Here is a 21,828-nt window from a genome sequence, read left to right as displayed (position 1 = left end):
AGACTCACTCCCAACCCTATCCTACTGTTGCCTAACTGCCAAATTGACCAATCTTGTCTCACAGTCAAGCCTTAAACATGTTCTGAATGAGCTGTGGCTTTTTACCCAAACTTTATACATGTGTATTATAAGATTTATTACCTTTCCTCACATATAGGGTGGTGGGGCAGGCACCATATAGAAAACAGAGAAAGAGACAGACAAAAACCATTATCTCAAAGGCATGAAACAAACTCAAAGATCTTTCTTACAAGCTTTTCTATTGTTTTTTTTTCTAGTCATGATGTTGCCTGCTGAGTGGAGGAATGAGGAGTGACACAGAGGTCACTCAGCAAGAGCTGAGGAGAGAACAGAGGAAGGGTGCTCCTCAGTGTTGCTCAAGGTAAGCATCTGGAAGTGCATCTTAGGAATTCTTGGGTCTCTGCTTAGCTACAATCTAATATTCATTCCTCACTGAGCCTTTTAGGGAACGGGTGCCAATTGCCATCCCTACACAAACTGCACCGATGAAGCGAATAGGAAGGCTCTCGCCAAAGCTTGGCCAAGAAAGTTCCGATGTGTTTCGTACAATGATTTGATGAAGTTCAAGAACCAATGGAATCTTCCATGATTATTACTAGTCTAGTGCTTTTGATAAATTTTGATACACATTTTATATTCTTGCTGTAGGAGTCTGTGTTTCTGTTTTCATTAACTCAAAGACGAAAACTGGAGCTAAATGAGAAAGTGCTGACTAAAGCAAGTGTGGAATACGAAAGGCCACGAACTAATGAAACGTTAAGGCGACAGCAATGCGTTTATGCTCAACTAACTAAATGTAAAAAAACAAAAATAGAAAAACCTCTGCATATGAAATCTACCCTACTTTAACACTCAAGCCCATCTCAGATACGCAAACAGTCAGTTCCGCTTATCTGGTAAAATCAACAAGTGGGAGCAGAATCAGCAACTTGCTATGAACCCATGTTCCAGAAAAGGTCTGAGCCTCAAATATTTATGTGGGAGAAAAAAAGCTAAGTGAACTGGCATCTCAACTCCCATCATCCCTTTCAGATAGGGGTGGCCAAAACCTCTTAAAGCTAAAAACAACTAAGCACTGTTTTCCAAATTGTAATCCAGATTAGGTTTCTGGAAGCCTTAATCAGATCCTCCTAGTTTGCCCTGGGTCCTCTCCATTACACTGTACATTGCTACTACTGAGGATATGGATATATACTATGTACCTGGTACATAGTAAGTGCTTAACAAATACCATAAAACACACACACACACACACACACATCTCCCCACCCACTCCCCCACCCAATAACCTGCAATTGAGCTGCATACAGTCAGTGGCACAGCACTTTTTTTTTTCTCACGTACTTCTCAAAACTACTCCCTGATAGCTCTATGTAAACCCCAAATAAATTACCGAAAATTTCTCCTCAAATAAAGAGGCTGAGTCTACAAATGAAGCTTCATTTTGCTGATAGAAAAAATCACTAACACCAATAATGCCATAGAAAATTTTAGAACTATGTATTCAGAACAATTTTGTTTTATTTACAACCTTTCTATAGTAAGTGTGACAACCATCTTTGGGGAGGGAATGTAATCTTTAAATGCATTTATTTATTTTGATTGATAACTCCCACTGTCTAAGGAAAACCTGAATAATCGCACTTCAGGGAAGAGAAATTGTCCTCTAGGGTAAAACACAGCACTGATGAGAAAATAGGACTGTTAGGGGCTCCAACATAGACCCCTCTGTCTATGGGCTGAAAATCTGGGATCCTTACCTAACCAGACATCCAGCCAGGCTCCACCCCACATTCTGGAGGAAAGAAAGAAGATGATGCAAGCAGGAAACATAAGGTGTTAAATGCAGACCATTCTGCTCAGATTACAGCCTACTCTGCCTTCAGGCTCAAGACCCTAATTCTCCTTTCTGGAGCTAATAATGATAATGATCATAACCATAATAAGAAAAATAGAGGCATTGCTAAGATCTTATTATGTGCCAAGAACTGAACTGAGAGAATCAGCATGGCCTAGTGGAAGTAGCACAGGCCTGGGAGTATTAGGAGCTGAGTTGTAATCTTGGCTCTGCCACTTGTCTGCTGTGTGAACTTGGGCAAGTCACTTCACTTCTCTGTGCCTCAGTTACCTCACTTGTAAAATGGGGATTTAGACTATAAGCCTTATGTGGGACAGGGACTGTGTCCAACCAGATTATTTTTTTATCTACCCCAGAGCAAGCACTAAACAAATACCCTCTTAAAAAGAAAAAAAAGCACTGCTGAGGGTGGTTGGAGTTAATTAGGTCAAATTAGGTCAGACAGAGTCCCTGTCCCACATGGGGGCTCAGTCTTAGGAGGTTGAGGAAGAGGTCCCTAACTCCCCTTTTGTGGTGCAAAGAAGTTAAGGGATTTGCCCAAGGTCATCCAGCCAGCAAGTGGCAGAGACAGGATTGGAACCCAGGTTCTCTGACTCCCAGGACCATGCTCTTTCTACAAGGCCAAGCTGCTTGTCAGTAGAAAGGAGTCTTCCCAACTGCTTTGGGAAAACTTTTCACTCCAGCTTGATTTACGGACAATCTTCAGAAGTAATTAATATTCCTTTTACTGAGCTTTTCTCTACTTCTTTTTCACTTTAACGAAATTATGGAAACACTCAAACATGAATGAGGATTCCAATTAGAACTCAAAAGTAACTGAAAAGTGAAGAGGGGAAATCAATTAAACAAGCAAGGATAATCAGAATATTGAGTCGAAGAGCATGTGTCTGAATCAGAGGACCCAGGGTCTTGTCCCAGTTTAGCCACTGATTGGCTGTGTGACCTTGGGTAAGTCACTTAACCTCTCTGAGCCTGTTTCCTCAACTGTAAAATGGAGAAAAGATCTTTTTGGTCCCCACTTCTTAGATTTCAAGCCCTGTATGAGAGAGAAGCTATGTCCAATCTATATCTACCCCAGTGCTTTGCAGGGTGCAGTGCCACATAGGAAGTGCTTAATAAATACCAAAATCATTATTAATGAACTAAAATCTTCCACTGTACTCTCTGAACATCAAGGGTAATATGGTCAAGTTTAAAAAATAAAGGTGGGTAACGGTTCCACTAAGAACTGCAGCACTATCTGAATAACATTGAAACAGCAAGCTATATGTAGGAAGCCTGGGGTTTCTTTGTCAAGGTAATGCTTTCCATTAAATTAAACTTTGGCATTAGAATGCTGGGGCTGTTTTATTCTTAGGAAACCAAAGTAAAACCTCATTAATTTGGAACTCTTATTCATTAAGCCCTTACTACATAATCACGCACTGTACTAAACGCTGGAGTATATACAAGCTAATCAGGTTGGACACAGTCCATGTCCCACATGGGGCTCACAGTCTTAATCCCCATTTTACAGATGAGGTAAATGAGGCACAGAGAATTTAAATGACTTGCCCAAGGTCACACAGCAAATAGCAGAGGCAGGATTAGAACCCAGGTCCTCTGACTCCCAGGCCCATCACGGTTCCTTCCCTCTGCTTCCTCCCTTTATGCTCTCTACTGCTGAACAGCAGTAGGAATACAGATTTTGATCTAAGGTAGGAAACATTTGGGGCGAATATGCATTGGCAGTAGCAGCCTCAGGGAAGGGAAGGCACAGCTAAAGTGACACACTGATAGAAAGATAAAAAATGTAAGCCCAGGGAGAAACATATGCATATATCATCAGAGTTGTAATAAAACTACATTTTAAAAAATCTTCAATTAAGACTTTCCCTAATTCAAACTGAATTTTGTCATTTCGTCTGAATTAGTACCATTTTAATGATATCACAATTTGACATAGGACAGCATGATTCACCAAACAGAACTATACACTGAACAACTTCTAATCTTACAAGTTTATGGTAATTAAAAAAGTCTTATCTAAAAGCAAGAAAAAGCCTTTAGCTTTTAAACAACTTTCCTTTAATAGCAATTACTGGGAAAATAAAAACTTTTCTACTGTCCAGGGAGAATCCTGATTCAATATGGTTTACTAAATCACCAGCCTCATTCTACTGATTACAAATGGGTCTCAACTTGTGGAATTTACCAAATTATTCTTTTAAAAGCAAATTTCAAGCCCTTAGAGTCAAATAGGTTTAAAGGCTTTGATTAGCCCATTTTTTGTTTTTACTTATGATTAAATGTAATTACTGACCAAGTCACAATTTTGAAGTTTAACAAAGACTACCAAATATCTTGGTCAGTAACATACACAAAAAACTCTTTCTACACTATCCCTTATATTTATTTCAAACAATTATATCAGACATATTAATGCATTTGAACTTTTTTTTGTGGAGCAGAAGTGTTGCCTAGTGAAAAGATCAAGGGCTTGGGAGCTAGAGAACCTGTGTTCTAATCTCAGCTCTGCCACTTGCCAACTGTATGACTTTGGGAAAGCTACTTATCTTTTCTGTTCCTCAGTTTTTTCATCTATAAAATGGCGATTTAATCCCTGTTCTCCCTCCCACTTCCACTGTGAACCCTATTTGGGACAGGGACTGTGTCTACCCCAACATTTAGTAATAATAATAATAATAGTGATGACATTTATTAAGCGCTTACTATGTGCAAAGCACTGTTCTAAGCTCTGGGGAGGTTACAAGGTGATCAGGTTGTCCCACGGGGGCTCACAGTCTTCATCCCCATTTTACAGATGAGGTAACTGAGGCCCAGAGAAGTGAAGTGACTTGCCCAAAGTCACACAGCTGACAAGTGGTGGAGCCGGGATTCAAACCCATGACCTCTGACTCCAAAGTCTATGCTCTTTCCACTGAGCCACGCTGCTTCTCATAATACAGTGCTTGTCATATAGTAAACATTTTTAACTAATACCACAATTACTATTATTAGAGGATCAAATGCTTAAGCTGTGGAGGAATAAGTTGATTAATAAAAATGTTTAATGGCAACAAGAATTATTTCAAGTCCATGGTAGGCACATTACCAATCATATTTGTGAGAGTCAAGTTAAAAGTCAGGTTTCAAAGATGATTAATTTTTATGAACAAATCCAATAAAGGCCATAGTTAAAGAAAAATTGAAAGAGGAAGCAAGGAAGCGTGGTTCTTTACAAATGTCTCCTTTAGTGAAAGATCACAATTCATAATCCCTCTTCAGTTTATAATGTTTTAGGGAATTCTTTGTTTTTGCAACATTAAACAAATTCTTTGCATATTTCCATAGGAATACTCCTTTTTTGGACAAGGACACTTTATCTATATCCCACAAAAGATTAAGGCAGTCTAGTTTTATTCCTTATTATCTGTAAATTACAGTACTTCACAGTCTATTCTTTAGTTAACTGTTACATGCAAAAACAAAATAAACAAAAAAAGAGAACAGAATATTCAAGAGGTACACTTGGAAAGAAACAATTTTTTCAGATCTAATAGCAATGAGCGTTCTGTGTGTGTGTGTGTGTATGTCATTAAGTTTTCCACAGCATTATTGAAATAAACTTACTAGCCATTCACTTTGTGTCATTTTTTAAAAATCTCAGACTTTTTACTTACGAATATGATGACAGTACCAGTTAATTGTGGGCTAAGGTTAGCTGAACTGGAGTTAATAACAGAGAAAAATTCAATATATTGCAGTAAAATTTATGAATTATGCCTTTAAGTGTCATTTAAAATTTATTTTTATTATATATGCCAAAAATTGCATAGGGATTTTAAGTAGTGTGTGGAGAGGCAGGAAAATGGGTGAGGCAGTGGTTCGTTCATTCATTCATTCATTCAATCAATTGTATTTATTGAGCACTTACTGTGTGCAGAGTACTGCATTAGCTCCTTGTCTTCCCTCCCAAACCTTGTCCTCTCCCTGACTTTCCCATCTCTGTTGACGGCACTACCATCCTTCCCGTCTCACAAGCCCGCAACCTTGGTGTCATCCTCGACTCCGCTCTCTCATTCACCCCTCACATCCAAGCCGTCACCAAAACCTGCCGGTCTCAGCTCCGCAACATTGCCAAGATCCGCCCTTTCCTCTCCATCCAAACTGCTACCCTGCTCATTCAAGCTCTCATCCTATCCCGTCTGGACTACTGCACCAGCCTTCTCTCTGATCTCCCATCCTCGTGTCTCTCTCCACTTCAATCCATACTTCATGCTGCTGCCCGGATTATCTTTGTCCAGAAACGCTCTGGGCATATTACTCCCCTCCTCAAAAATCTCCAGTGGCTACCAATCAATCTGCTCATCAGGCAGAAACTCCTCACCCTGGGCTTCAAGGCTCTCCATCACCTCGCCCCCTCCTACCTCACCTCCCTTCTCTCCTCTACTGCCCAGCCCGCAACCTCCGCTCCTCCACCGCTAATCTCCTCACTGTACCTCGTTCTCGCCTGTCCCGCCGTCGACCCCCGGCCCACGTCATCCCCCGGGCCTGGAATGCCCTCCCTCTGCCCCTCCGCCAAGCTAGCTCTCTTCCTCCCTTCAAGGCCCTGCTGAGAGCTCACCTCCTCCAGGAGGCCTTCCCAGACTGAGCCCCTTCCTTCCTCTCCCCCTCGTCCCCCTCTCCATCCCCCCATCTTACCTCCTTCCCTTCCCCACAGCACCTGTATATATGTATATATGGTTGTACATATTTATTACTCTATTTATTTATTTATTTATTTATTTATTTATTTTACTTGTACATTTCTATCCTATTTATTTTATTTTGTTGGTATGTTTGGTTCTGTTCTCTGTCTCCCCCTTTTAGACTGTGAGCCCACTGTTGGGTAGGGACTGTCTCTATGTGTTGCCAATTTGTACTTCCCAAGCGCTTAGTACAGTGCTCTGCACATAGTAAGCACTCAATAAATACGATTGATTGATTGATTGATTAAGTGCTTGGTAAGTACAAATCGGCAACATATAGACATGGTCCCTACCCAACAACGGGCTCACAGTCTAGTAGGGGGGAGACAGACAAAAAAAAAACAAGTAGATAGGTGTCAATACCATCAGAATAAATAGAATTATAGCTATATATATATCATTAATAAAATATAGTAAATATGTACAAATAAAAATAATATAGTAATAAATATGTACATATATATACAAGTGCTTTGGGGAGGGGTAGGGCAGAGGGAGGGAGGGGGCTATGGGGAGGGGAGAAGGAAGAGGAGAGAAAAAAGGGGGAGCTCAGTCAGGGAAGGCCTCCTGGAGGAGGTGAGCTCTCAGTAGGGCTTTGAAGGGAGGAAGAGAGCTAGATTCATGGCTCAGTGGAAAGAGCACGGGCTTTGTAGTCAGAGGTCATGGGTTCAAATGCCTGCTCCACCAATTGTCAGCTGTGTGACTTTGGGCAAGTCACTTAACTTCTCTGTGCCTCAGTTACCTCAGTTGTAAAATGGGGATGAAGACTGTGAACCCCCATGGGACAACCTGATCACCTTGTAACCTCCCCAGCGCTTAGAACAGTGCTTTGCACTTAGTAAGCGCTTAATAAATGTCATTATTATTATTATTATTATTATTATTATTATTTTCAACAGGCATCATCAGTGAGTTGCTTGTTGAGCTCCTTCGGTTGAAAGTTTGAAAAGAACGGAGAGCTATCCTTAAGATATCCAATGAAGTCTGAGTACACATATATATGACTATATCATATATGTCACTCTCTATATATGTGAATAGGGGGACAAAAACAGAGCAAGAGCTGCCCTTTGAGTTTAAAGATGATTCAACTGAGGGTAGGAAGAGGGACCATCTGTTGGATTGGAAGAGGGGGGAAGTTCCAGGCTAGAGGCAGGACATGGGCAAGAGGGCCACGGCAAGGCAGGTGAGACTGAGGTACAGGTACAGATTGAGGTTGACTTTGGAAGTTTTTGAGTAGTGGGGAAACAGGGACTGAATGGTTTTGGAGAAAAATGATCTGGGTGGCAGTGAATTATGGACTGGACTGGGGAGATGCTGATGCAGTAGTCAAGGTGGGATAGGATAAGTGCATTAATGTGGTAGCAGGTTAGATGGAGAGGAATTGGTGGATTTTGGAGATATTGTGAAGGTTGAACTGATAAGATTTAGTGACAGATTATGTGAGTTGAATGAGATCAATGACGCTCTATGACGCCTCGTTAGTCTGTCAACACATGAAGAAATTACTTTTACAGCAACACAATGAAATCACCACTACAAACAAAAAATGGACCACGTCTGTGCAATGCCCACAGATTCTCTGCAGCATTTGGCACAGTGCTTCAATCAGTGTAAATGCTACTGACTGTTAACTGTCAACCTCGAGATCCTATGGCACACCACTGATCCACAGCACCCTGGTTTGGGAAAGGGCCACTGCCAAGCTACCTTATGTGAACTCGATGCCTCTTTCCCAGACCAGGGTGTTACCATGTTAATCCAAGCATTTATCGTCTTCCACCTTGACTACTGCATCAGCCGCCATGCTGACCTTCCTAGAGAAGATTCTCTTGGTTTATGTGACTTGATGACAGTTTTTCTTCATTGATAAACAAGCTACAAAGTAATTAATTTTCCTGATGTATCAACAAGGTGGAAATTAATTTTAAGCATAGGAGAGATTTTGCAGACTAAATGTTTATTTGCTTTTGCTAAAATTTGTCCTGTTTAGTCCTTAGAAGTGCCACAAAGGAATATTTTTAAATTTTCTTCCCATCTTTCTCCAGTTTACAGTATAGGTTTAGACTAGATTTATTTAGTCTCTGAAATCTAAGTATTCCTCAGATACCCAAGTTATCATTTATTTTGTGATTTTGAGATGCATGCATACACACACACACACACACACACACACACACACACACACACACACACACACACTTTTCTCCCATGGAAGAAAGTATATGTTCTAAATATTCCTTTCAAGAGTTAAGGTAAGAACATATTCAAAACAAACCTATCCAGTAGTCAACTTTTAATTATCCCTTTTGTCAAAGAATCCAGAAGAGTGCCTAGTGTACCTCTCAATAAATATAAATTACATTGAAATTGTTCTTACCATTCTTTGAAGGCTCTTGACTATATCTTTTGTTAACCTTTTTTCGGAAGCACCTGAAAAGGGTTTTGTGTCTCAATCTTTTCTTTTAAAAAAAAAAAGCAAATCAGGTTTCTCTTCAGATACTTTAATTATCATTCTTTTTATAATTAAAATTCATTTGTCTTAAGACACTGGTAATTTTTAACCCCTCCTGATTGTCAGGATGCTTGCTTGTCATAATGATGGCAACAGCTTTTCCAAGGAAGAAGAAGGCTGTTTTTCATCTTTTCTCTTCAAAAACACAAGCTTTCCTCTCGGCAACCACAATCAAAAGCACCTTTTCTCAGGGTTTAGCTATCAATAAGACAATGTTCTATGTTGCCAAACCTACAAAACAAAAGCTTTCTTTTCCTGCTTAACTAAAACAATGAGTTCATTTACAGAAGTCTGGGAAGGCCTTTCTAATGCCCGGAAATCACCCATCACATGATGAGGTTTTATTAATACCTAATATTCTTATCAGTTTGTACATCATCATTGTTTTTACTTTTGACACTGCAACAGATGGCAAATAAAAGGCTTGGAAAATTCAGATCCTAAAAAAGGCACTTATCTAAGAGAAAGGGAATAAGCTAGTAACAAAATAGTTTCACAATATCTGCAATTGAAAAGTGATACAGTTAATGGATTTTGTACGGGTAGGATTATTCTTTGAAAGTGTATGTTTCTTTTCTGCTCTATGTCATTAAAACTAGAATAAATTTTCAACTATTTTTAATAAGAATGTATTCTGCCTTAAAATGGCAATATAATTTTATATCACCAAATGAAAAATAAATTGATTTCTACTCTTTACAAATTGAGAATATATTAAATTATACTAGAAAACATTCATTGTTTCCAAAAGAGATAAAATACAATATATCCAATTGCCTATACTTCACACTGAAAAGATGTCTGCCCAATTTCTCTACGTTGGGTTGGTAATATTTACATTACAAACTTCAATTTCAACATTCAAATTTAAATTAGACAAAATTCTATAAATAACCACTCTGACAAGCTGAACATTAAGATGAATACTGGTGGGGCAGCACTGTCTCTGGTGCAAAGTGTCAAAAATGGCCTACGATGATACCCTTCCCTTGGCTGATCACCCTAAAATGAATTGGACTTAGGGTTTTTCCTGTCACAGGTCAATCAGTCAATGGTATTTGAGTGATCACTGTGTGGAGAGCACAGTACTAAGCGCATGAAAGGAAACAACAGAGTTGGTAGACACTTTCCCTGCCCACAAGGAGCTGGTGCTATTCCCAGGCATCCCTAATAGCTTCTGCATAGGTTAATCTGGAAGTCAGTGAAATGACACCCAGCAACATACACCTACTGGGGCATGGATCTGGACAAGCTTCTGGACCTCCCCCTCCCATCCCCTTACTTTGGGGGTTCCCCAAGTTTCAGTTCTTGGTCCTCTTCTGTTCTCGATCTACACTCACTCCCTTGGTGACCTCATTCGCTCCCAAGGCTTCAACTATCTTCTCTACGCTGATGACACCCAAATCTACATCTCTGCCCCTGCTCTCTCCCCCTCCCTCCAGGCTCGCATCTCTTCCTGCCTTCAGGACATCTCCATCTGGATGTCTGCCCGCCACCTAAAACTCAACATGTCCAAGACTGAGCTCCTCGTCTTCCCTCCCAAACCCTGCCCTCTCCCTGACTTTCCCATCACTGTTGATAGCACTACCATCCTTCCCGTCTCACAAGCCCGCCACCTTGGTGTCATCCTCGACTCCGCCCTCTCATTCACCCCTCACATCCAAGCCATCACCAAAACCTGCCGGTCTCAGCTCTGCAAAATTGCCAAGATCCACACTTTCCTCTCAAACCAAACCGCTACCCTGCTCGTTCAAGCTCTCATCCTATCCCGTCTAGACTACTGCATCAGCCTCCTCTCCGATCTCCCATCCTCGTGTCTCTCGCCACTTCAATCCATACTTTATGCTGCTGCCTGGATTGTCTTTGTCCAGAAACGCTCTGGGCACGTTACTCCCCTCCTCAAAAATCTCCAGTGGCTACCAATCAATCTGCGCATCAGGCAGAAACTCCTCACCCTCGGCTTCAAGGCTCTCCATCACCTCGCCCCCTCCTACCTCACCTCCCTTCTCTCTTTCTTCAGCCCAGCCCGCACCCTCCGCTCCTCTGCCGCTAATCTCCTCACCGTGCCTCGTTCTCACCTGTCCCACCGTCAACCCCAGGCCCACGTCATCCCCCTGGCCTGGAATGCCCTCCCTCCCAACATCCGCCAAGCTAGCTCTCTTCTTCCCTTCAAGGCCCTACTGAGAGCTCACCTCCTCCAGGAGGCCTTCCCAGACTGAGCCCCCTCCTTCCTCTCCCCCTCGCCCCCCTCTCCATCCCCCCGTCTTACCTCCTTCCCTTCCCCACAGCACCTGTATATATGTATATATGTTTGTACGTATTTATTACTCCATTTATTTATTTATTTTACTTGTACATATCTATTCTATTTATTTTATTTTGTTAATATGTTTGGTTTTGTTCTCTGTCTCCCCCTTCTAGACTGTGAGCCCACTGTTGGGTAGGGACTGTCTCTATATGTTGCCAACTTGTACTTCCCAAGCACTTAGTACAGTGCTCTGCACACAGTAAGCGCTCAATAAATATGATTGATTGATTGATTGAGATTTGACACGTCCTACGAACAACTGATGCAGCTGTACAGCGCCCTCCAGAGGCGTTAGCTAAACAGAGGCCTGCACCTCAAGCAGCACTCGCTCTTAAAATGCCTGCTCAAGACAAAGAAGGAAGCGCCCCCCCCCCCCCCCCCCCCCCCCCCGGCCACAACGCATGGAGAAACCCTAGGTGGTGAAGACCCACTTGCGGAACATGATCATGTTGCCTGAGATGGTGGGAAGCATGGTCGGCGTGTACAACGGCAAGACCTTCAACCAGGTGGAAATCAAGAATGTATGCTTCCTGTGGGCAGGGAATGTGTCACTTCGTTCTTCTGTTCTTCCCAAGCACCTAGTACATGCACCTGATGCTCAATAAATGCTGCTACTACTACTTTTATGACTACTACCACTGCTATCATGGAGCAGGGGGGAAGCCAAAGAAGCCCATTTGGGATCCTCCAGGAGTTCCGACTCCTCAATCCAGATGGAACCCCCATCCCTGCTTCCCCTTTCCTTAGAGATTGATGCCTGTTTACTTGTTTTGCTGTCTGTCTCCCCCCTTCTAGACTGTGAGCCTGTTGTAGGCAGGGATTGTCTCTGTTGCTGAATTGTACTTTCCAAGCGCTTAGTACAGTGCTCTGCACACAGTAAGTGCTCAATAAATATGATTGAATGAATGAATGAATTGGGAACCATAAGCAATGACATCAGCAGAGACACACAAAGGAAGAAAGGAAAACCCAACTCAGACCATGTTAGTTATTAAAGATCTCCAGAGACAGATTTCCTAACCTCCCTAGATAGCCAGTTTCAGTACTTAACCACCCTCACCATCAGAAGGGTATATGATTCAGATGATTTCTTTTAGCTAATTGATTAGAATGTGAGTCAACAGCTTCAACAAAGCCCAGATACCATTGCATCTCTTACCCCCCTCAGAAATTTATGAACCTTTCTTCATATATGCAATACAAATACATCCACATTATACCAATTCAAATCATAATTGCAGTCCTGGGCCAAAACCTCTAGTACTTTCTATTGCCCAAATTCCTAGAATTTGCACAGAGATATTTCCAGGCTGGTGGGGTAGTCCCCTCTTTTTTGCTCCAATCCTCAAAGTTTTCCATGACATAATGACAACTCACTTTTTTTCGCAAAATCAAATTCTTCCATTTACTTTGAATGTTCTCCACATGCTTATACATAGGCTCCTGCCTGACCTCCCTGCCTCCACCTTCTCCCATCTGCAGCCCATACTTCAACCTGCTGCCTGCATCATTTGGTACAAGATACTTTTCACTACTTTGTTCCTCAATTTCCTCATCTGTAAAATGGATGATGATGACATTTTTTGTTAAGTGCTTACTATGTGCCAAGCACTGTTCTAAGCACTGAGCACTGTTCTAAGATTCAATATGTGTTCTCCCCTCCCACTTACACTGTGAGCTCCATGTGGGATAGAGATTGAGTCCAACTTGATTATCTTGGCTCTATGCCAGAGTTTAGTATAGTAAGTGCATAATAATAATAATGATAATAAGAGTGGTATTTTTAAGTTCTTATTGTGTGTCAATACTAAGCGCTGGGAGGATACAAGCATATCAGTTTGGACACAGTCCCTGTCCCACATGGGGCTCACAGTTTCAATCCCTAGTTTACAGATGAGGTAACTGAGACACAAAAGTGAAGTGACTCGCCCAAGGTCACAAAACAGACAAGTGGCAGAGCTGGGATTAGAACCCATGACCTTCTGACTCTCAGGCCTGTGCTCTATTCCTCCATGCTGCTTAACAAATATCACCATTATTATTTTTAAAAACCATCTTGTGCACATCTCCCAACTCACAAACCTCCAACATTTGATCATTCATCTCCTCAACAAACAAAATCCCTACCATCCGCTTTAAGACACTCAATCGGCTCTCTCTGTCCCATCTAATCTGATGCCTCTCACACTATTCATTCATTCATTCATTCAATCACATTTATTGAGCGCTTACTGTGTGCAGAGCACTGTATTAAGCACTTGGAAAGTACAATTCGGCAACAAATAGAGACAATCCCTACTCAACAACAGGCTCACAGTCTAGAAGGGGGGAAACCTGATTACCTTGTATCTACCCCAGCACTTAGAACAGTGCTTGCCACAAAGTAAATACTTAACAAATACCATAATTATGATTACTATCTTCATAGCCCTATTGAAACTGCATCTTCTCCAGGAAGCCTTCTCTGAGGACCCTCCCATCGGCCTACCTTTTCCCCCCTCCCCCCTGCATTGCCTATGAACTTGAGTCTGTACCCTTTCATTCATTCATTCAATCATATTTATTGAGTGTTTACTGTGTGCAAAGTACTGTAATAAGGGCTTGGGAGAGAACAACATAACAACAGACACATTCCCTGCCCAAAACGAGCTCCACCCCCTCACCACCAGAACTTATGCACATATCTTTATACTCAGCTGCTTCCCCTACCTGTGCTTATTCTAATTTCTGTCTTCCCAACTAGACTGTAATCTCCTTGAAGACAAGGAGTAGCACCGTGGCCTAGTGGAAAGAGCATGGGCCTGGGAGTCAGAAGACCTGGGTTCTAATCCCAGCTCCACCACTTGTCTGCTGGGTGAGACCCTGGGCAAGTTGTTTAGCTTCTTTGTGGCACGGTTACCTCATCCGTAAGAAATAAGCACTGATCGATAATATGCCTTTGCCTTACTGGGCTTCAGATAAAATGGGTATTTCCCCTCCTTTAGTTGTATGCTTTCAATTTCCCTCCCCATAAGCTAATTCAGAAGGAGGTTTGGTATATACTGTGCCAGCAAGTCTAGGAAGCAGCAGGCTCAGTTGCGCTCTCCTCTACTCAAAGTGCTTTCTGAAAATAGATACCTCAGGCAGAACACTCACCTACTTCTTGAATTTAATGGGTAGGTCATGGCAGGCATTTCGGGTGAAGTGCAGGGGACACGTTCTGCCTCTATTTTGGCCAGGTGGTTTTTAGAACTGGTCCAGTCTCCATCTGGCATTTCACTGTCTTCTTCTTCTAGAGGGAGAACATGATGATATAAAGCAGTTTTTTTAATGTAATTTCTGCAACTTTGTTTTATGATTTTGTTGCTTCCAAAGTACATAATTGTTCTCTCTTTGATCACTTTTAATAGTTAACCAGAAGTCTCTTGTCTCTTTACCTTAACTCCAATCCAATTTCAGTAGGTAAAATTGAGTAATTGGAGATTACCATGCTACCATTTATCTGCAAAGTCTAACGTGTTGTTAGTACAGGATCAATGTGCAATTCATCTAAATTATTAAATTAGCCCTTAAAAATACAAGGACATTATTCTGTTAATGGAACCTTTGTAATCATGACATTCCAGAGGAATTTTTAAATATTCTGGGATCACTTTCTGCTGAATGCATTCCACAGGCAAGAGAACAATGGGAAATGAAAATGAAAAAACCTGACCAAAAATGGCAATAGTCTCAACCTTCTTCTAACCCCAAAATAGAATAAAGGACATGATTTTTCATCAGTGAAGGTGTGATGGGAAATCGATTTCAAGCTTTTCCTAAATTCATTTAAGTAGGATCTGCCATTCACCTCAAACCGGGATTTAACAGATAAATATATATTAAATCAGTTTTACAAACTACTGCTCAGTTACAAGCCTTGGGCCATGTAGATATCTGTGAAGACTGCAAGTGTACCAGTTACACGACCTAGGAAAGCTTAACCACTTATATACTAAGACAAGATGGGAGATTGAGGAAACCGGATACAAGCTCAAGGCCCATGTAGCCTATAAATTCCATACAGTCCCTAGCACATTGTGGATGCTTGGTATATATAAGTCCTACCCCATTACCTATCAATCAAACAATGGTTGAGTGCTTCTTGGGTGCAGAGCAGTGTACTCAGCACTTGGGAAAGTTCAAGAGAGTTGGTAGATTCATTCATTTATTCAATCGTATTCATTGAGTGCTTACTGTGTGCAGAGCACTGTACTAAGCACTTGGGAAGTACACCCACAAGGAGCTTTCAGTCAACTCCTAGCTCCCCACTCTCCTGCTACATCAAGAAGCTCAATAACTCTGGGATTCACTTGGAAGAGCAGGGGTTTACAAATGCTGCTGCCTCTGCATATAGATAGAAAGCCTGTGGATGCAGGCTACAATCATTTATTCTATTCCATCTTGACTACTCTATCAACCTTCTTGCTTACCTCCCAGCCTCCTGTCTCTTCCAACTCCAGTCCATATTTCACTCTGCTCTCCAGATCACTTTTCTACAAAGAATGTTCAGGACACGTTTCCCCACTTCTCAAGAAACCCCAGTGGTTTCCCATCCACCTCCGCACCAAAAACTCCTCAGCATTGGCTTTAAAGCCACTCTATCAGCTTGTCCCCTCCCACCTCGCCACTCTCTTACTACTACCCAGCCTGCACACTTCACTTCTCTAATGCCAACCTTCTCATTGTAACAACCTCATCTATCTTGTCACTGACCCCTCACCCACATCCTGCCTCTGGCCTGGAAGGCCCTCCCTCCTCAAATCTGACAATGATTCTCCCCCTCTTCAAAGCATTATTGAAGACTCATCTCCTCCAAGAGGCCTTCTCTGGCTAAATCCTCTTTTCCTCTTCTCCCACTTCCATCTGCATCACTCTGACTTGCTCCCTTTTATTTATCCCTGCTCCCAGCCCCACAGCACGTATGTACATATCTGTAATTCATTTAATTTATATTCATGTCTATCTCCCCCTCTAGACTGTAAGCTCATTGTGGGCAGGGAATGTATCTGTTTATTAATATTGATGGCATTTGTTAAGCACTTACTATGTGCAAAGCACTGTTCTAAGCGCTGGGGGGAATGCAAGATGATCAGATTGTCCCACGTGGGGCTCACAGTCTTAATTCCCATTTTACAGATGAGGGAACTGAGGCTCAGAGAAGTGAAATGACTTGCCCAAAGTCACACAGCTGACAAATGGTGGAGCTGGGATTAGAACCCATGACCTCTGATTCCCAAGCCCGGGTTCTTTCCACTGAGCCACACTGCTTCTCTATTGTTTATTGTTTATCATTATATTGTACTCTCCCAAGTACTTAGTACAATGCTCTGCACACAGTAAGTGTGCAAATGATTGAATGACATGGGTTCTAGTCCTGGCTCTGCCACATGTCTGCTGTGTGACCTTGGGCAAGTCACTTCACTTCTCCGGCCTCAGTTCCCTCATCTATAAAATGGGGATCAAGATTGTGAGCCCCATTTGGGACAGAGATTGTCTCTAACCTGATTACCTTGTATCTGCCCTACCACTTAGAACAGCGCCTGGCACATAGTATTTGTTAAAACAAATACCAAAAAAAAATTCAATTTTCCCTCCTAAACCCTCACCACCTTTTCCAACTCTATGATTAACACCACATTCCTCCCTAGCGCAGACACCCACACAATCTTGGTGACAACCTCCTGTTCAGTTCTGACACTCTATCAAAAGCTAAATTTTAGCAGTAGTTCTGCCACTTTTCCCAGATCCACTCCTTTCCCTTCTCCCAAAATCACCATCATCCTGGTTCAACATCTTGTCATCTCATGATTAGACTATTGTGTCAGCCTCCTCACTAAGCACAGTTTCCATTTCCTCCACCCCTTCTGTCTATATTACACGCTGCTGCCCAGATCATCATTTTTAAATTGTTGCTTGGCACGTCTCCAAACTCCTCAAATTCCTCCAGTGGTTAAACATTTCCATCCAAATTGGCTTCTAGTCTCTATACCAGCTTGCCCTATATTACATTAATGGTTCTTTCCATCCACCATTCCCCAGCGTGCATTCTCCACTCCTCCCAAGCTCACCTGCTAACTGCACCTCACTTTTGGCTCTGCACTTCAGATCCTTAAGCTCACATCATCCTCTGGAACTCCCTCCCCAGTTTCAAAAAGGCCAGGCTACAGCTATACCTTCAATGCCCACCTTGATTAAATCCATTCCTCTAAGAAACCTTCCCTCATTAATTCCCAACATTCTACACCCAAGTCACTTAGGTGTCTATACCCATCCTCAGCACTTTCTTTCAATTATTTAACTACTTCAACCTGACATGCCACTATGGATATACACAGGCCTTTAACCCCCCAGTACTTTCACACTACTCTACTCATTTCTGTCTTCACAGCATTGCTATGGCCTGTGGCCAAACTGATTATATTGTATCAACCTCAGTGCTGGACTAAAGGACTTAAAGGAGTCAACGGCCTTCAACTATACACAGAAGCAGCAGCGTCAGGAATAAGCCAGAGTGCGTAGACACAAAGTGAACAGAGGAGACCTTGGAAAAATATTAGCTTGAATACAGTTAAAATGATATTTTGTACAAAATGAACAATTTGTGTGAAACAAATTATGCATTCAATATGGGATGCATAAAAGCCACAAATATAGTTTTTCTGTTACAGTGACCTAAAAATCAAATGAAGCACTTTCTTCTACTTCACAATGACGTGTGGAAAAAGAGGCATGTTTCAAAGAAGCAACGAGTCAAAAATTATATCTACTATCAAGAAGGAAATGTTCATTTGAAAAACTAATTTTCTGAGAATTTGTCGTATCTAGAAATGAAAACTTGAAGAAACTATATGGTAAACTTCCTGCTGAAAATTGTCTAAGAAGTTGATAAATATAGAATACTTAAAGCACTGTAAAAACCACCACATTAAGTCATTCAATAACAAATGAGCATAAAGATAAACAATGCACATAAACACAAAAGGTGGTCTCCCATCCTCCTGTCTCTCCCCACTTCAGTCTATACTTCACACTGCTGCCCGGATCATCTTTGTGCAAAAACACTCTGGACATGTTACTCCCCTCCTCAAAAATCTCCAGTGGCTGCCTGTCAACCTACACATCAAGCAAAAACTCCTCACTCTCAGCTTCAAGGCTCTACATCACCTCACCCTCTCCTACCTCACCTCCCTTCTCTCTTCTACAGCCCAGCCCACACCCTCTGCTCCTCTGCCACAAACTTCCTCACTGTACCTCATTCTCACCTGTCCCACCGTCGACCCCCAGCCCACGTCCTCCCCCTGGCCTGGAATGCCCTCCCTCCACACATCCTCCAAGCTAGCTCTCTTCCTCCCTTCAAAGCCCTACTGAGAGCTCACCTCCTTCAAGAGGCCTTCCCAGACTGAGCTTCCTTTTTCCTCTCCTCATCCGCATCCCCCACCCTACCTCCTTCCCCTTCCCACAGCACCTGCATATATGTATGTATAGATTTATTACTCTATTTATTTTACTTGTACATATTTACTATTCTATTTATTTTGTTAATGATGTGCATTTAGCTTTAATTCTATTTATTCTGATGACTTGACACCTGTCAACATGCTTTGTTCTGTTGTCTGTCTCCCCCTTCTAGACTGTGAGCCCATTGTTGGGTAGGGATCATCTCTATATGTTGCCAACTTGTACTTCCCAAGTGCTTAGTACAGTGCTCTGTACACAGTAAGCTCTCAATAAATACGATTGAATGAATGAATGATTGAATGAATGATTGCTAGGGTGGCTGGTGGGACTGATCAGGAAGTGAATCAGGGAGGACACAGCTTTTCTGAAGGGTTCTGAAAGAGAGACTCAGTTGGCATGACTGAGGGGAGAGTGTATTCTGGGGGGCAGGAGTGAGTCACAGGCAGGAGACTCAAGACTGAGGGATGGTTATAAGCCTTGCTTGGGAAGACTGGGTTGGGAGAAAAGGTCATATAATAATAAAACCATTTTATTAAATTTACACACTTCAAACTGTAATAGTTGCCTCCAGGGTTAGGGTTTATCAACCAGAATTACAGTAAAAATTTATCTGATCTGCAATGAAGTAGATCCTCCCAGTGCCTAAGCATCTTTGAAAGACAACTTGATCCACTTGGTTGACAGATAGGGCACTGAAATGGTAATTTATTATCACGGGCATGGTTAATCCCCTAGCACATTTGCTAAATGGTGACACTCAGAGCTCTCCTGCCAGACATTTTGGCCTCTGACTAGGGCTCTGACCATGATGCTTCTACTACCATTCCTTAGGATACCACTATTAACCTCTGGGCTCTGCAGAGTCAGTCAATGGTAATGAGCACTAACTGTGGGCAAAGCACTGTTTTAAGTGCTTGGGAGAGTACCATGTAACAACAGAACAGACACATTCCCCGCTCACAACAAGTTTACAGTCTAAAGGGGGAGACAGACATTAATATAAATAAATAAATTACAGATATGTACATAAGTGCTGTGGGGCTGGGAGGGGGAATGAAAAAAGAAAGCAAGTCAGGGCAATGCAGAAGTGAATTGAAGAAAAGGAAAAGAGGGCTTAGTCAGGAAAGGACTCTTGGAGATGTGCCTTCATTAAGGCTTTGAAGGTGGGGAGAGAGCAATTGTCTATCAGATATGAGGAGGGAGGGTATTCAAGCGCTTAGTACAGTGCTCTGCACACAGTAAGTGCTCAGCAAATATGATTGAATGAATTCAGGCCAGAAGCAGGATGTAGGCAAGGGGTCAGCGGCGAGATAGACAAGATTGAGGTATGGTGAGAAGGTTAGCATTAGAGGAGAGAAGTGTGCTAGCTGGATTGTAGTAGAAGAGTAGGAGGGGGTAAGGTGATTGAGTGCTTTAAAGCCAATGGTGAGGAATTTGATGTGGAGGTGGATGGCAACCACTAGTGGTTCTTGAGGAGTGGGGAAACATGGCCTGAAAGTTTTTGTAGAAAAAAAAAAAAATAATAATAATAATAATAATAATAATAATGGCATTTGTTAAGCACTTACTATGTGCAAAGCACTGTTCTAAACGCTGGGGAGGATACAAGATGATCAGGTTGTCCCACGTAGGGCTCACAGTCTTAATCCCCATTTTACAGATGAGGTAACTGAGGCACAGAGAAGTTAAGTGACATGCCCAAAGTCACACAGCTGACAGTTGGCAGAGCCAGGATTTGAACGCATGACCTCTGACTCCCAAGCCCGTGCCCTTTCCATTGAGCCACGCTGCTTCTCTAAAATGTCTCTAAAAATGATCCGGGCAGCAGAATGAAGTATGGACTGGAGTAGGGAGAGACAAAAGGCTAGGAGGCCAGTAAAGAGGCTGATACTGTAATCAAGGCTGGATAAGTGATGGAATAAGCATGGTAGTTTGGATGGAGAGGAAAGGGAGGATTTTAGCGATGTTGTGGAGGTGGAATTGACAGGATTTAAGTGATGGATTGAATATGTAGGCTGAATGAGAAATAACACCAAAGTTATGGGTTTGTGAGACAGGGAGGCTGGTGGTACCTTCTCCAGTCATGAGCATAGTTCAATACTAGAGTACCGTCACCATCACTTGCACCTTTGCAGCTCCCCTCTGCTAGCCTTTGCCTCAGCTCAAGACAGAAAATGCAGGACTCCAGAGCAGCAGCCACAGCATCCACCATAAACACAGAAAACCACCCAACCTGCTCTTACCAAGTCAGTATGGCAACAAAAACACAGCATGTGTTCAGACTGACACCTGGGACCAGAAAGCTTAGAATCTGCTTTAGTGACAAAAAACAGTATCTGCTGGACTACAGGATACCTATTATGCTCTGCACACAGCTCACAATGTTCACTAAATACCACTGACTGATTGATTGATGTGAAGCACTAAAATAGTCTTTCCAATTTCCTACTTATGATTCTAGCTTGTGCACTGGCCTGTGGTCTTGGCAGTCGAGATAAGCTATTAATCTAAGCAATAAAATGTGTTGTTTTTATTTATTGTGTTGTTACCATAGAAAATACGGTAGTGAGATTTTTCAGTAGAGCCTTCCATTCGCAAGAATTACTAATAGCTTTTTCATTCTCCAGGAATAATGAAATAGATTTCTGCTTAATGCAAGATGGCCTATCACCTTTAGTAATAAATTATGTTATTTGTTGTTTGGACTGCAGAGAAAATAACAATTTTCCATAAATATAAATGGAGCCAGAATTTAAAACCCTTTGGTTCAAAAATGGATTCCCTCTCCTCAATTTTACATTACAGTAATGAACCTATTTTGTCCAAATTAAATCCTCTAGGACGAATTTCTTCTAAAAATGTTTAGGCATTTCCACAGACCAATAACTCCACTCATTGTAGGCAGGGAATATGTCTG

At 42.0% G+C, this 21,828-nt stretch overlaps 1 protein-coding gene across 1 annotated transcript in view; it reads right to left on the bottom strand.

Moving 5' to 3' along the window:
- Positions 1 to 21,828, bottom strand: part of RAD18 (RAD18 E3 ubiquitin protein ligase) — an 84,979-nt gene that overhangs the window by 23,387 nt on the left and 39,764 nt on the right. The window contains 1 exon segment of the mRNA XM_038739949.1: positions 14,568 to 14,703. Within this exon segment, the coding sequence (XP_038595877.1) occupies positions 14,568 to 14,703 (136 nt within the window).

Source organism: Tachyglossus aculeatus, chromosome X1 (assembly GCF_015852505.1).
Source record: "Tachyglossus aculeatus isolate mTacAcu1 chromosome X1, mTacAcu1.pri, whole genome shotgun sequence".
Lineage (NCBI taxonomy): Eukaryota > Metazoa > Chordata > Mammalia > Monotremata > Tachyglossidae > Tachyglossus > Tachyglossus aculeatus.
The sequence above is the reverse complement of the archived record's forward strand: the minus strand, read 5'-3'. Positions and strand labels throughout refer to the sequence as shown.